Below are 12,083 nucleotides of genomic sequence, written 5' to 3' on the forward strand. Positions count from 1 at the left end.
ATTCTATTCTATTCCATCTGCCAAGGTCACCCAGCACCAAAGAATAGGGAGCATTTTGAAGGCACACAGTATGGGAACATATGCCTATTTTAGCATTTTGCTAAATTACAGAATCATAGAATCAAAAGGTAAAGTACTTTACTAAAGTACTTTAACAGAAACAGCTAAAGAACGTGTGGTCTAACTGATAGAGCTTTAAGTAGTCTGACAGGGCCCTCAGGGGAGACAAACACAGAACCTGGGACGGATGTATATCAGTCCCTGTGCTCATGTCTACCTTGCTTTGAAGCACTGTTTGGGGATCAGCTGGGAATACTGTGTTTTCCCTCTAACTCCCTCCCTCATTTTTACCATGTCATGCATAACCAGTTTTCACAGAGATGACATTAGAATCTCAGGAATACTCAGGTACCTTCTCATGAATGTATTTCAGCCATACTGGAATCCAACCTGCACCATCCACAGGTTTGTCACCAAGGCTGTCTTGTAGAGGCACCCCCCACTCCCCCCTCCCAGCCTTTAATATAATTATAATATAATATAATTTATGAGAAGTCGCACTTGTCTATTTCCATTTCCATTGGGGTTTGATTTTTTTTGTCATTGTTCTAGTTGAGAGAACTCAATGAGAAAATTCATCAAATAAACAAATAAAAACCTTTAGAAATAAATCTCAAGAAATTTCATATATTGAAAGGTTTCATGACTGGGTTCTCTTCCACCACCACCCCAGGGTACATATCTCAGGGATGACCACATTATGAGTAAGCTACTTGCACAGAGACAAATTCAGTCAAGGACTCACGTCGCTTTGCAGTTCCTGGCTTTTCTTGGCATGCTTGATATGAGAACTGTCAGCCACACTGGTGAACTTCAGAGCATCAGCCTTCTGTCTGTACTTTTTCTACATCAAATTAAAGCAGATTACATAAAAGTTTCTACAATATTTACCTTCCCAGAAAAATGTAGTGCTTTCAAAAAGTACATGACTGATAAGAGGCAAAAGTCCCCTGTAAATTCTCAAGACAGTTTTAGAAGAGGTATCCACAAAATAAACTTCCAAATATTACCCAGTGCTAGTATTTTTGAGGCGAGGAGGGTAGTGCAAGAATGCCAAATGCATTGTTGCTAACACTGTAAGCATGGATACCCTTTGTGCCAGATGTACTAGCTACATATCTTACAAGATCCAGGTTGCACACCAACCAACGAGTGTCCTTCACAAACTGGGTATAACTTAAGTCAGGACCCAAGAGAGCCCATAAGCTGCACAGCCAATCTATCTCATTTTCTTATTTTCTTACATGAGACTTCTCAAGCATATACATGTGTTGTTCAAATCACTGAACATATGTTATTGAGATATTTTTAAATTATTAAGATATTTCTCAATTATCAATTAAAGTAGAACAGGCAATTTCAGTGTCCTGAAATTAACTTAAATTCAAAATCTTCCCCACCATCTCCCAGTTCTTTTCAAAGCAGAGCTCAACGTAGACACTGCAGTCAAGCCTTACTGGGAGCAACAGCTGTGAGAGGCCTCCACAAGGCTCAGGTCTTGGATGTTGGAAAAAACATTGTGCTTCATTCATCCTCTGGTACCAGTACTTACATAAAATCCATTTCAAATTTGCATAGAGACTAACATTTCTAGTTTGGTAAATAACACTGCCCTTACTTTTATTCCATCTTTTCATTTTACATCCGAAACACATCAAAGTGAGTGGAAAACTTCCATTGACTTCATCAGGCTTTGAATCAGGCCTGTTTTGAATCAATGTCTCTGCCTCAGCCTTTTGCATCACTCATTTGAAAGCAAGCTAACCATCTCTTTCTATCTTTGAGACAACACAAGGAAATGCAGCACCCTATTTCAAGACCACAGTATGGTAGAGGAGACCAAGCAAACAATTCTTGCATACTTTAGTCAAATTCTTATTCTAACAGTTCAGCCATGAAGTGGGGCATTCCACCTAGGAAGGGTGTAAATGCATTTTTTCATTATCTGGCATTTCAGGAGAGATATCCTTCTGTTTGAACTGATGGGTGAACAGATAAGTTTACACTGTGTCTCTGCTAAGAGAACATGAAATATAAGTTAAAAAAGCATGCAGCACTTCAAAGAGGTGCTCACTGCTTTATTTTAGGAACCTGGAAGGGAGGGAGGCAGATTAAAAACAGCATGTTTTGTCACATTGCATGGAACACAATGTAGTGACATTCTGCAAAGAAATGACAAAATGCCAGGCTCTATATGGCAATAGAGATTTCTAAAATAATATCCACTAGTCTCCAGTTTAAGTGACTGTCAGCCATCTCTTGGCCTTACACAGCACTGGAATGAAAAGGCAGATCATTATGGATTAAATATTTGTGGAAGTGATTATTACTACAGCACACCACAGCAGCAGATGTCAGTCTATCCCTAGCAAGACACTAGATCTGAGAGTAGCTGCTCTTCTTTTGTTTCTAAGATGTATTTTTTTCCCTTGCAGGAGTAGTGAGAGGATGTCAGAGACCCAAAGTATCAGAGAGTGTGATCTCCAGTAACTAACTGGCTTCTGTTCCTTCCTCCAGCACTAAGTGAGATTTTATCCTTCTTGTCAAACTTCCCCAAATTTATTCTTCTGTCCTCTAGTCTTCCTAGTACTAGTGAGATGACTCAACCATAGCTAAGCAGCTGAGGAAGTGTACTTCCATAAAGTTAATGGCAGTGCAAAATATCTAATCTTTCAACACTGTTCCTTAAAACTCTATGCACTTCATGTAGCATGTATCATACGAAATTCTAATTCCTTCCAATGCCATTATGCAAAATGGGCAAGTGAATAAAGAGGTGGAAGCACAACTATGGGGACTTCTGCCTCAGAAACTTGGCACAATAATCATATATCAGAAAACATATTTTTAAACTCTAACCCAGGATCTCCTAAACTGTAAAATAATTAAACGATGTACGTCAGTTCTTCCATTTCTCAGATTTTCCTTATTAGGAATTCCTTACCTATTCCACATAATGTAGTGGAATAAGTGTGCATAAACCTTTAAATAAACAACAGACAGAAGCCTGAGCACTTTGCTTACCTCACTGACCAGATCTCCTGCCTTTTTGGCTTGTTGTATATTAAGACTTCCTTCTGTAATACACCCAGCTCCTCTCATACGCATCAGATCTGCCCTATATCGAAGCTGTAGAGAAAAATGACATTTATTGGCATGGGAAACACAGGTACAAAGTTTGCATGTCAACGTGTGCACCCTTTCGAGTTACAAAGACATTGCAAAGACATTTTAAAAAGTTGTAGTACAAATCAAACAGCATCCATACAAAATGAGAATTAATACCAAACTGAAAAAGTCTATAAAACACTCATACTGCTTGTAATAGCTTACATCACTCTGGAGACCATAGGCCTTCTTTGCCCATTTGGTCTTCATATCTTCTGGAACTACTGTGTATTCATGGAGTCTCTTTCTATAATCTAAATCACTAGCAAGTGCCTGGGCCTTCTTAGCATGTCTCAGGTTTATCATATCCATAGGCAGATGGAAGTGGGTCTTATTCTCCTCAAAATCTTTTTTGTAGGCAGTCTAGAAATAGAAGGAATGAAAATGAATTGTCTGTATCAGTGTATTGCAAAGCCAAAGCTATCTTAAATCTCCACACTTGTTTGGGTCCTTATACAGATTAGGCAAAAAACACATGTAGAAATTGGGTCCTATGAGGGATCCACAAAACAGAGGACAGGATGAATTTTGCAGACTCTAGAGACATCTTCTCTATTATAGTACACTTACTTTTAAACAGACTTTTATCTGCTTGTAAGTTTTATGTAAAGTGTTTATATTGCAATTTTAATAGGGTGTTATTTTCCTGCCCCAAAATAAGGACTCCATCAACCCAAAACTGCCTGTGAGAACCAAAATACTGTGCAATCATTGCAGATTAAGAGACAAAGGAAGGAAACCAATCTTTGGTAAACGCCTCCAAGAATTTCTTATACTGAAATCAGTAACAGTGGTAGATTGCATATTATTGCTGAAAGATTCATAATTATGAAAAACACCTTTTGAGTAAGAGAAATAAATAATTTACCTCACTACTCATCTTGGCCACCTGCAGAGAGTGCAAAAGTCTTGAATCTTTTGTTCCAATTGCTCTTCCTTTTGTTTTTTCATATTCTTCTTTATATTTAATCTGAGAAAAAAACAGTTTAAGTCAAAGCACATTTCCAATTACCCAAGAGATAAGCAATATATTTTTCACTGGTGATTTGGATGGTCAAAATTTACAAGGGCTTAGTCTGATTCTCACTTTGCCACTTCAGATTTCCCAGATTTTCTCAGAAATTCCCAAAGGTGCAAGGTTGGTCTCATTTATGTTATCTTTAACCTCATTCTTTAAAGCTCACCTCTCTGAGGTAGATGTTTATAAATTTAAAGTTTTTTTTATTAGCTAAATCATCTGGTCCTTAAAGCAAAAGATAAGAAATCAATCATGTAAAAACCAAGCAAGGAATTCAGGATTTGATTTTCTTAATGAGGTGGGATTTTGGAATCACTATCATTGCTGAACACATTCCAGCTGAAGGAAAAGTTTTTGTTCTTTTCTGCCTCTCCACAGGTTAAGAATCATGAGATAAATTGTTTAAAAAGAGTTTGTTTGGAAATTTTTTTATATACATGTGTTCATGTTAAAGAAGCAAACTAAAGAAATACGCATTCCCTTTCCAGTGGATGCTAGCAGTATTTTTGAGGCTATAAACAATTCAAAACACTGAATTTTACTATACAGTTATTTTGCATATTTTGCTTCCTTCTGTACACTTGTGTTTAAAAAATAATTGTCAGAAATTGAAATTTCATAGCAGAGCCTGAGAAAGTTTCCAACTGTTCATCAGCCATTGAGAAAGATGGACAGCGAAATGCAGGACTTAAAAATCCAGATTAAGTGAGCTAAGCTTTATTTCCCCGTGCTATAGCAACTTATATAAAGAATAATTCCTAGGTAATTAAATATAACATACATCACTGGCAAGATCCCTTGAAGCTTTGGCAGCAAGTAAAGGCAGAGAATCAAGTTTCATTTCAAAGCCTTGGCCCTTACTCTTCTCCCAGCCTTCTTTGTACTTAATCTGAGAAAGGAAAGACAGCAACATGTCACTAACACATAAACACACAAGACCTTCAAACAAACATGAGAATTACAAAGAGTAAAGCAGAAGTATAAATATGCTCAGTCCACAAACTGGAACCTTCTTAAGTCACAGTTCATTATCATTTTGAGCTAATTAATTGGCCAGGATTGAGTCAAGAATTTTATTCTCGGAGTTTACAGGCACTTTAAATCCCAGAACATGTACTAATAGCTCTCCATTTTAAACAGGCATAGGGGAAGGAACGTTTTTTCAAAACTGCCTGTGGTTATGCTTACATAGACAAATAGTGTAGATCAATAGGAGCTGATGTATAGGGCAGAACAGCTGGTGCTCAGAATCAGACATCACACTACTCATTTCAGTATTTTTCTTCCCACCCCACCAAACTAGAGCTAGTCCGGTCCCATGCACTGAACTCCTGTTTGTAACTGCAGTTCTTTATGTGAGCTGCTGCAGAGCATCTTTCCGTTTGGCTGCATTTAAAAGGAATCCAGCTCATGTGCTCTGAGACCACCTCACAATGTGAAGCAAAGTTCAGTGAAGCAACCCTTATGATCATGAGATTTGCTTCAAAAGCACACTCATGAGCCACACTATATCACAAATGTAGATGAAATGCATGAAAATCACATGCTTAACTTCTGGAAGTTAATGGAAGTTAAAGTACTAGTTGTTATAAGCTGTTTTTCAAGGTTCCACTTGAAATTCCATTAGAACAGGATCAAGTATGCCTTCATGAACACTATGCATGCACCTAATGAAGTATCAGGAAGCCCCAATTTCTGGATTTGGCTTTTCATATGGTTATATTTCACTAGTATCTAGCAATGAGCATGCATCTCAACACATTATAGCCACAAAGAGTATTGCTCCTCAACACTCCACCAATGCAACTCAAATAAAATGTAGGGGAAGATACAAGGTGTGAATATGCCAGGAAAAACTTGCTGTAATTCCAACTCACAACCATGAAAAATTATGAAACTGGTTCAAAAATAACAGTCACACCAGTAATAAGCCCAGAGTTTTTTTCTGGTTTTGCATTTATTTGTCTCATTGGGTTTTCTTCCCTCCAAAACTATCTACAAAAATGGAGGCCTGAAAAATACTTTAAAAATTAAATAGAAGTTAAACTTTTCCTGCAAGTGCTTGATTTCACCACCCAGGTCTCTCAGTAAATCACCACATATTGTCATGATTTATGAATGGTGGCAACAGTGGGCTTGATCCAAGTTTGCTGAAGTCACTGCGTTTCTTTCCCTTGACTTCAGCAGGCTTTATTAGAACCATGCAAATGTTGGTTCTTCATACAAATACCACCTCAGAAGCAGTTAATTTTGTGAACCTAACACTGATTTACTAAACAAATTCAAATCACCTGAGAAGGTCTTGAAAAAAAAAGTCTGGTAGTTCCACTGTATTTGAGATCTATTCTGGTTACCATATTTCATGCTGCTTAGTAAAGACCGGTGATAAATGCCCAATGCTCCCAGAAACAGTGTCATCATCATCTTTACATTCATTTCTGTCTATAAACAGCATCATGAATACCAGTATTTCCACATCTCTTGGCTTACCTCACTGTATAACTCAGCATTGGCTTTTGCCTTGACTAACTGAGGTACGTCCTGAGGTAAAGTGTAATTTGTTTTTGTCTTCTCATACTGGGCTCGGTAGTTCACCTGCCATATATTGAAAAAGCCAACAACAAACTCAGTTATTTTTAACTCACCAAAAATATGACCATTACACTGATTGACTGCTGTTGAATTTCAGGCTATTAGTGATATATGTTATAGATACACTCATAGGTATGGCTGACATAAATATGAGGGCAATAGGCAATTATAACTTTTACCTAGGTACTGGAAGTAGAATAATTATTCTATAAATAGAATAGTTACTGATTATCTATAAGTAGAAAATATATTATTAAAAAACATGCATTAATAAATACACAGAAGACAAATCCCTAGCAAAGCACACTAATACGAATCTTTAAAATGGAGGAAAATATTATAGCTACTGGTATGCTTGCCACATGTTTGGAAGTGACTTCATTCAATTTGTATTCTTGTTTTGGTTGTAAATTTGCTGATGAACTATCAAGAATAAAAACACTTAAGTACTACAAATAAAATTATCTCATAATTCTAATAAACTATGGTGGCTAAGGATGACAGAACTTACATCACTGAGCTGCTGTGCATTTATTTTGGCTTGAGCAATTTGTGGAGTACTGGCAACAGAGCTGTACTTCAGCTTGTCTATGCTTTGCCTGTAGTTTACCTAATTTAAGATAAAATAAAAAAAAATTTAATAAAGGAAGAAATGTTCAGACTGAAAAATGAGATATTGGGCAGACAGTTTTGCTTGCTAATACTCTGTATAAATCATTACTTAAACCATGATAAACTGAGGTAAGGAAAAATGTCAGGATCTCTTGGATGAGATCTGAGTTAATGCTCTGAAAATTACATAGTCCAATGTCACAGGTTTTATTCCACTTCGAAAATGAACTTCACTTATAACCCCTCCCCCTCAAAACCACAAATTCTTAAAGTCATGCAGTTTCAGCTGGTCCTCTAAAGCACTCCTATAAAATTGATATTCTTAACCATCACTTAGACTATTTTTATCTTTATCAGACTACCTTTATATAGGAACATTGTAACTGCCTGTTAAGAGGTCTGTCCAGTGTAATGCTGCGCAGAGCAAGTGAACTCTCTTACAATTTGTCTTTACTGATTTTTAATGTAATAATTAATAACAGCGTTTTGTATGGATGAGAGAAGAAAAATATATATTTATGGTACAAAAAAAAGTAATTTTAATGTCAGCCATAGATAGGATTGGAGCCCACTAAATTCCTAACATGTTAACATGGTAGCAGCAGTAATAAACTATAAAATAAATATATTAAATCCCCAAAATTATGCAAGATAAAAAAGTCATAGAGAAGCTTTTCTTCAAACCTGTCACTGTCAAAGGACTCAGTGCTACACTGCAGGACACAATTATTATTCTCGGTAAGCCTTAATTAATATTCACTGTAATTAATCACCATTTTGCAAACATTGTAAATCACATTGCTTAAAACTAGTTTCTTAAGAACTCTTTTTTCCAGTAAAGTGGAGTGTATTTCTAGAGACTGTGTTACCGAAACTATTTTAATGGGAACCTTCTTATCTCAGGTATCATCACGTAAGCTTGTTCTTTCTGCCATAATGATAAAAAATAGGAAAAAAGGCCAGAATTACCTCACAGGTCCAAAGTGATCAAGGTAAATAAAACAGGTAATTTGGTTCTTTACAGAGGCAGAGAGAATTTTAATTCCACAGAAAGGGATCATTTATTTTTTACTGAAACTGTGTATTTATTGCTACTTGTGATTGCTTAGTATGCAAGAGAATTGTATTCTTAAAGAGTTCAAAGCAAGCACGTTGGTTATCAGTGAGCAGACGAGTCCTGGGACTGTTTCAAACTACTAGATGATGATCATGACTAGTGCAACTGAGCCTCTGTGGCCAGCTGATTTATGTGCTCCAAACCCAGATGCTGACTATGAATTGTAGAGCCACAGGTAGTGCTGAAATGTTTAGAGTGGGTAGAACTAATTTGTACATTTTGGACATGAATTCATGCTTACTTTGAACTCTTTAAGAATCCAGCTCTCTCATACACTAAGCAACCAAACACTGAACTTTACTTTTTTAAGTTGTTTTCAAAGACAAAGCTGAAATTACTGCTGAAGAGGCAATAGTGCATATTACAGTTGAAGTATATCAAGTAGTTCCTCAAGAACATCAGGGTTCTCAATTCTACTTCTTCGTGCTACCATTTTTTTTCTCGGAAGAGGTAATTAGGCCGAGATAAATCTCATATAATGTTAATGGCCTCTCTAAGGCATCTTGCCCCTGTTTTCTTGCAATTTCAAGGGAAAGACAGGTTATATACATCTTAGGTATTCAGAAATGCCCTGCAGAGCTGCTGCTCTCTTCCTCTTGATTTTTTCAGTAATGCCTGGTGACTGTGCTCCTAAGGCACAGGTTAAGATCCCAACGCTAGATGAGATCAGTCAAGCCTTTAACACTTGTGAGAGGTGAAAGTATGGTATCCTCTACAGTCTGACATGCTCCATTTATCTGTAGAGCACATATAACCACAGCAGTACACAAATTTTTTCACATTGTTTCATCAGTAACTCAGTCCCAAGCACAGGGCACCTCTCTTGCATGGACCACAGGCATAAGGAATGTTATGTGACCAGTTAGCTCCCCTTCAGAGAGGAACACCTATCTTCAGGGAATTCACAAAGGATGAGAAGCTTATTTAAGTCTCCCTGTCCTTTCAGGGCTTGATGCTGCTGTTGAAGCTGCCCAGGATGGTGAGACATTTTGCAACACAGACTAGGGATATGGCAGAAGTGACTCATTTCGCATCACTGTACAATCTGTGCTGAAGTGAAGCCAATGACAGGAGGTGGCAGCACTTTCTATACCTCTAAGCCTTCTTGACTCCCTGCACTCTTTTGCTTTAACTTTGTTATCACTAGCTGTTTGCTCCCATGATTAAATCATCATTTGACACATGCAATTTTTCACAATCTCTTCTACAGAGAGATGATGAGCCATGCAAGTCATAAGAAAAAAACCCATAGAATTATTTACATCTTTCAAAGGGACCAACTTCCTTGTTGTCTGATATGAAGGAGTGAGAGTAGCTGGGTAATTGTAGTCAACACCATCATGTTTGTAATCAGATTTATAGGCTATCTGAAACACAGGGAGAACAAAAAAAAAATCATTCTTTTTTTTTAAGCTGTCATTTGTCTGAATAATTATCAGTCAAGAGGAAAGGAGAAACAATAATATTAATATTAAATGCAGGAAACAAAGTAAGTTCAATGTCATGAGTGACAAAGAAAATGAAATTATTTGCATAGTTTAGCCACTAATTGATTCTTTTTCAGCTCCTCAATTAATCCAGTGCCAACAGTGGGAGCATTAACTTAACTTCCACCTACGACACATCTCTTTTATCTTTCTGCTTAGTTCTCAGGCTTCTTACAGATTTGTAAATAACGTACTTGAAGGAATGGTATGTAATGAAATAGCTTCTTGACTAACCCAGTAAATTAAATTGGAATCCAAAAATCTTCATTAAAGACTGTTTTTTCAGCAAAGGTCTGACCCTGGTGGTGGTGGCAAGCAACCTTCAGCATCCTACTGATGTGAAAGAAAACTGAAGGAGCTCAGTATGTTGCCAGATCACTGAATTTACTTATTTTAACTTCTTCCACACAGTGAGCTATAAATCAGTACAAAAGGTTTTCCAGAATTTCCCCTCTTCTCAACATATCTATCCTTCAGAACCCCAGTACAATATGATCTAAAGTTTTCTATCAACTTAATTCTGGAAAATCTTAAAGACAAGAAAGCAACAACCATAAAAGTGTGATTAAAAAAGACTTACATTGCTTGCCAAGCTGCCAACTTTCATGGCATGTAGCATTCTCTTGTCCATGCCGATACCTAGATAATGACCTTTCATCTGGTTCTGGTATGTTTCTTTGTATTTAAGCTGTATAAAAAAAGCAAAAACACTCTGAGAAAATACATTTAGCTTTCCTGTGAGTTTCCATATGTTACAGCAGTGAGACAAATTATTACAGCTGTGGTCTACTAGTGTTGCACTACAGAAACTCATGAGTCCACAACAACCTTGGTACGTTAAAAAATATAAACTAAAATCCTCTGTGAGTTTTCTATTTTACAAGATGTCATTTACATATTCTTCAGATCACCTGGATGCCACGTAAAGAAGATACCTCTGCATTATTTGTAGATTAACAAATGAACACATAATCATCTACCAAAACTGGACTGTTTTGGTGCAGCTTTCACCAAGGCCAGAGTAGGGAATTTGACATGATAAATTAGCCACTCTACCATCTCATCTGTATGGCAAAAGATTTACTCCTCCTGGATTTCAGAGTATGATAGCAACCAGTATAAAGCAATCATGAGATACAAGCAGTATAATTATTAATATCGATTCCTTTTGCACAGTAAACATGTTCTTTTCTGCCTAACTTTCTGGCCAGGAAACAGACATACACAATGAAATAAGTAGTAATTATGATAGGTAACAGTAACAACTGACAGCTACTTGTCTAGATTAGCAGTCCATTGTAATTAATTTCTCTTCCATATATCATAATAGTTATTTTCATAATCCTATATAAAATGAGCCCCAGTTATCCATCAGGACAGACTAGGATAGGTGCTGTACAGACATGGGTTAAAATCAGTTACCATCAAATTCCCAGTCCATGCTTATCTGAAAACACACACAGATGACTTGCAATTCCAGCACCTACCAGGATAAGCAAGTCACACATGAGGTACTGAAAACTTACATCACTGGTGAATTTTGAGATCTTGCTCACATTCTTGAATTGCGGAGTATCACAGTAGTTCATGCTGTAGCCTTTGTTGTTGCTGAGATCCTTCTTATACTCCACCTCAGTGACAAAAATGCACAAGGAAAAGATATGGTAAAACCTCAACCTGCTCTGCCAAGTTCCTCCACACACTTTTTATTAGCCAGACCCACTGTTCAGAGATTTTGATACATGGTTTTCATCAGATGTCATATGATGAAAATTAATATAAAAATTATTTTCATATACTCAGTTCTCATTTTATAGGCAAAAGAAATGTAATCAACTTCATTCATTTGGACCCCACCAAAGTGTATGAGACAGTGCCATGAGGAAAACAAGGATCTACAAAGGAATTTTAAGCCGAAAAAGCAATGGGTGTTTTTCCACATGAAGGATTGAACAGGGGAAAGACTACCAGCAGAAGTCTTCAGAGCAAGTTTAAATACAGAACTGGTTTCATATTTTCCTTAAGTATC

At 36.9% G+C, this 12,083-nt stretch overlaps 1 protein-coding gene across 1 annotated transcript in view; it reads right to left on the minus strand.

The window, feature by feature from the left end:
* Positions 1-12,083, minus strand: part of NRAP (nebulin related anchoring protein) — a 53,163-nt gene that overhangs the window by 25,770 nt on the left and 15,310 nt on the right. The window contains exons 12-21 of the mRNA XM_074831310.1: positions 11,581-11,685; positions 10,635-10,742; positions 9,830-9,934; positions 7,350-7,448; positions 6,737-6,841; positions 5,028-5,135; positions 4,097-4,198; positions 3,394-3,591; positions 3,085-3,189; positions 806-904 (exon numbers count right to left, since the gene is read on the minus strand). Coding sequence (XP_074687411.1) covers positions 806-904; positions 3,085-3,189; positions 3,394-3,591; positions 4,097-4,198; positions 5,028-5,135; positions 6,737-6,841; positions 7,350-7,448; positions 9,830-9,934; positions 10,635-10,742; positions 11,581-11,685 — 1,134 coding nt within the window. The remainder of the gene's footprint in view (positions 1-805; positions 905-3,084; positions 3,190-3,393; positions 3,592-4,096; positions 4,199-5,027; positions 5,136-6,736; positions 6,842-7,349; positions 7,449-9,829; positions 9,935-10,634; positions 10,743-11,580; positions 11,686-12,083) is intronic.

This window comes from Strix aluco, chromosome 7 (genome assembly GCF_031877795.1).
Source record: "Strix aluco isolate bStrAlu1 chromosome 7, bStrAlu1.hap1, whole genome shotgun sequence".
In the NCBI taxonomy this organism is placed as follows: Eukaryota; Metazoa; Chordata; class Aves; order Strigiformes; family Strigidae; genus Strix; species Strix aluco.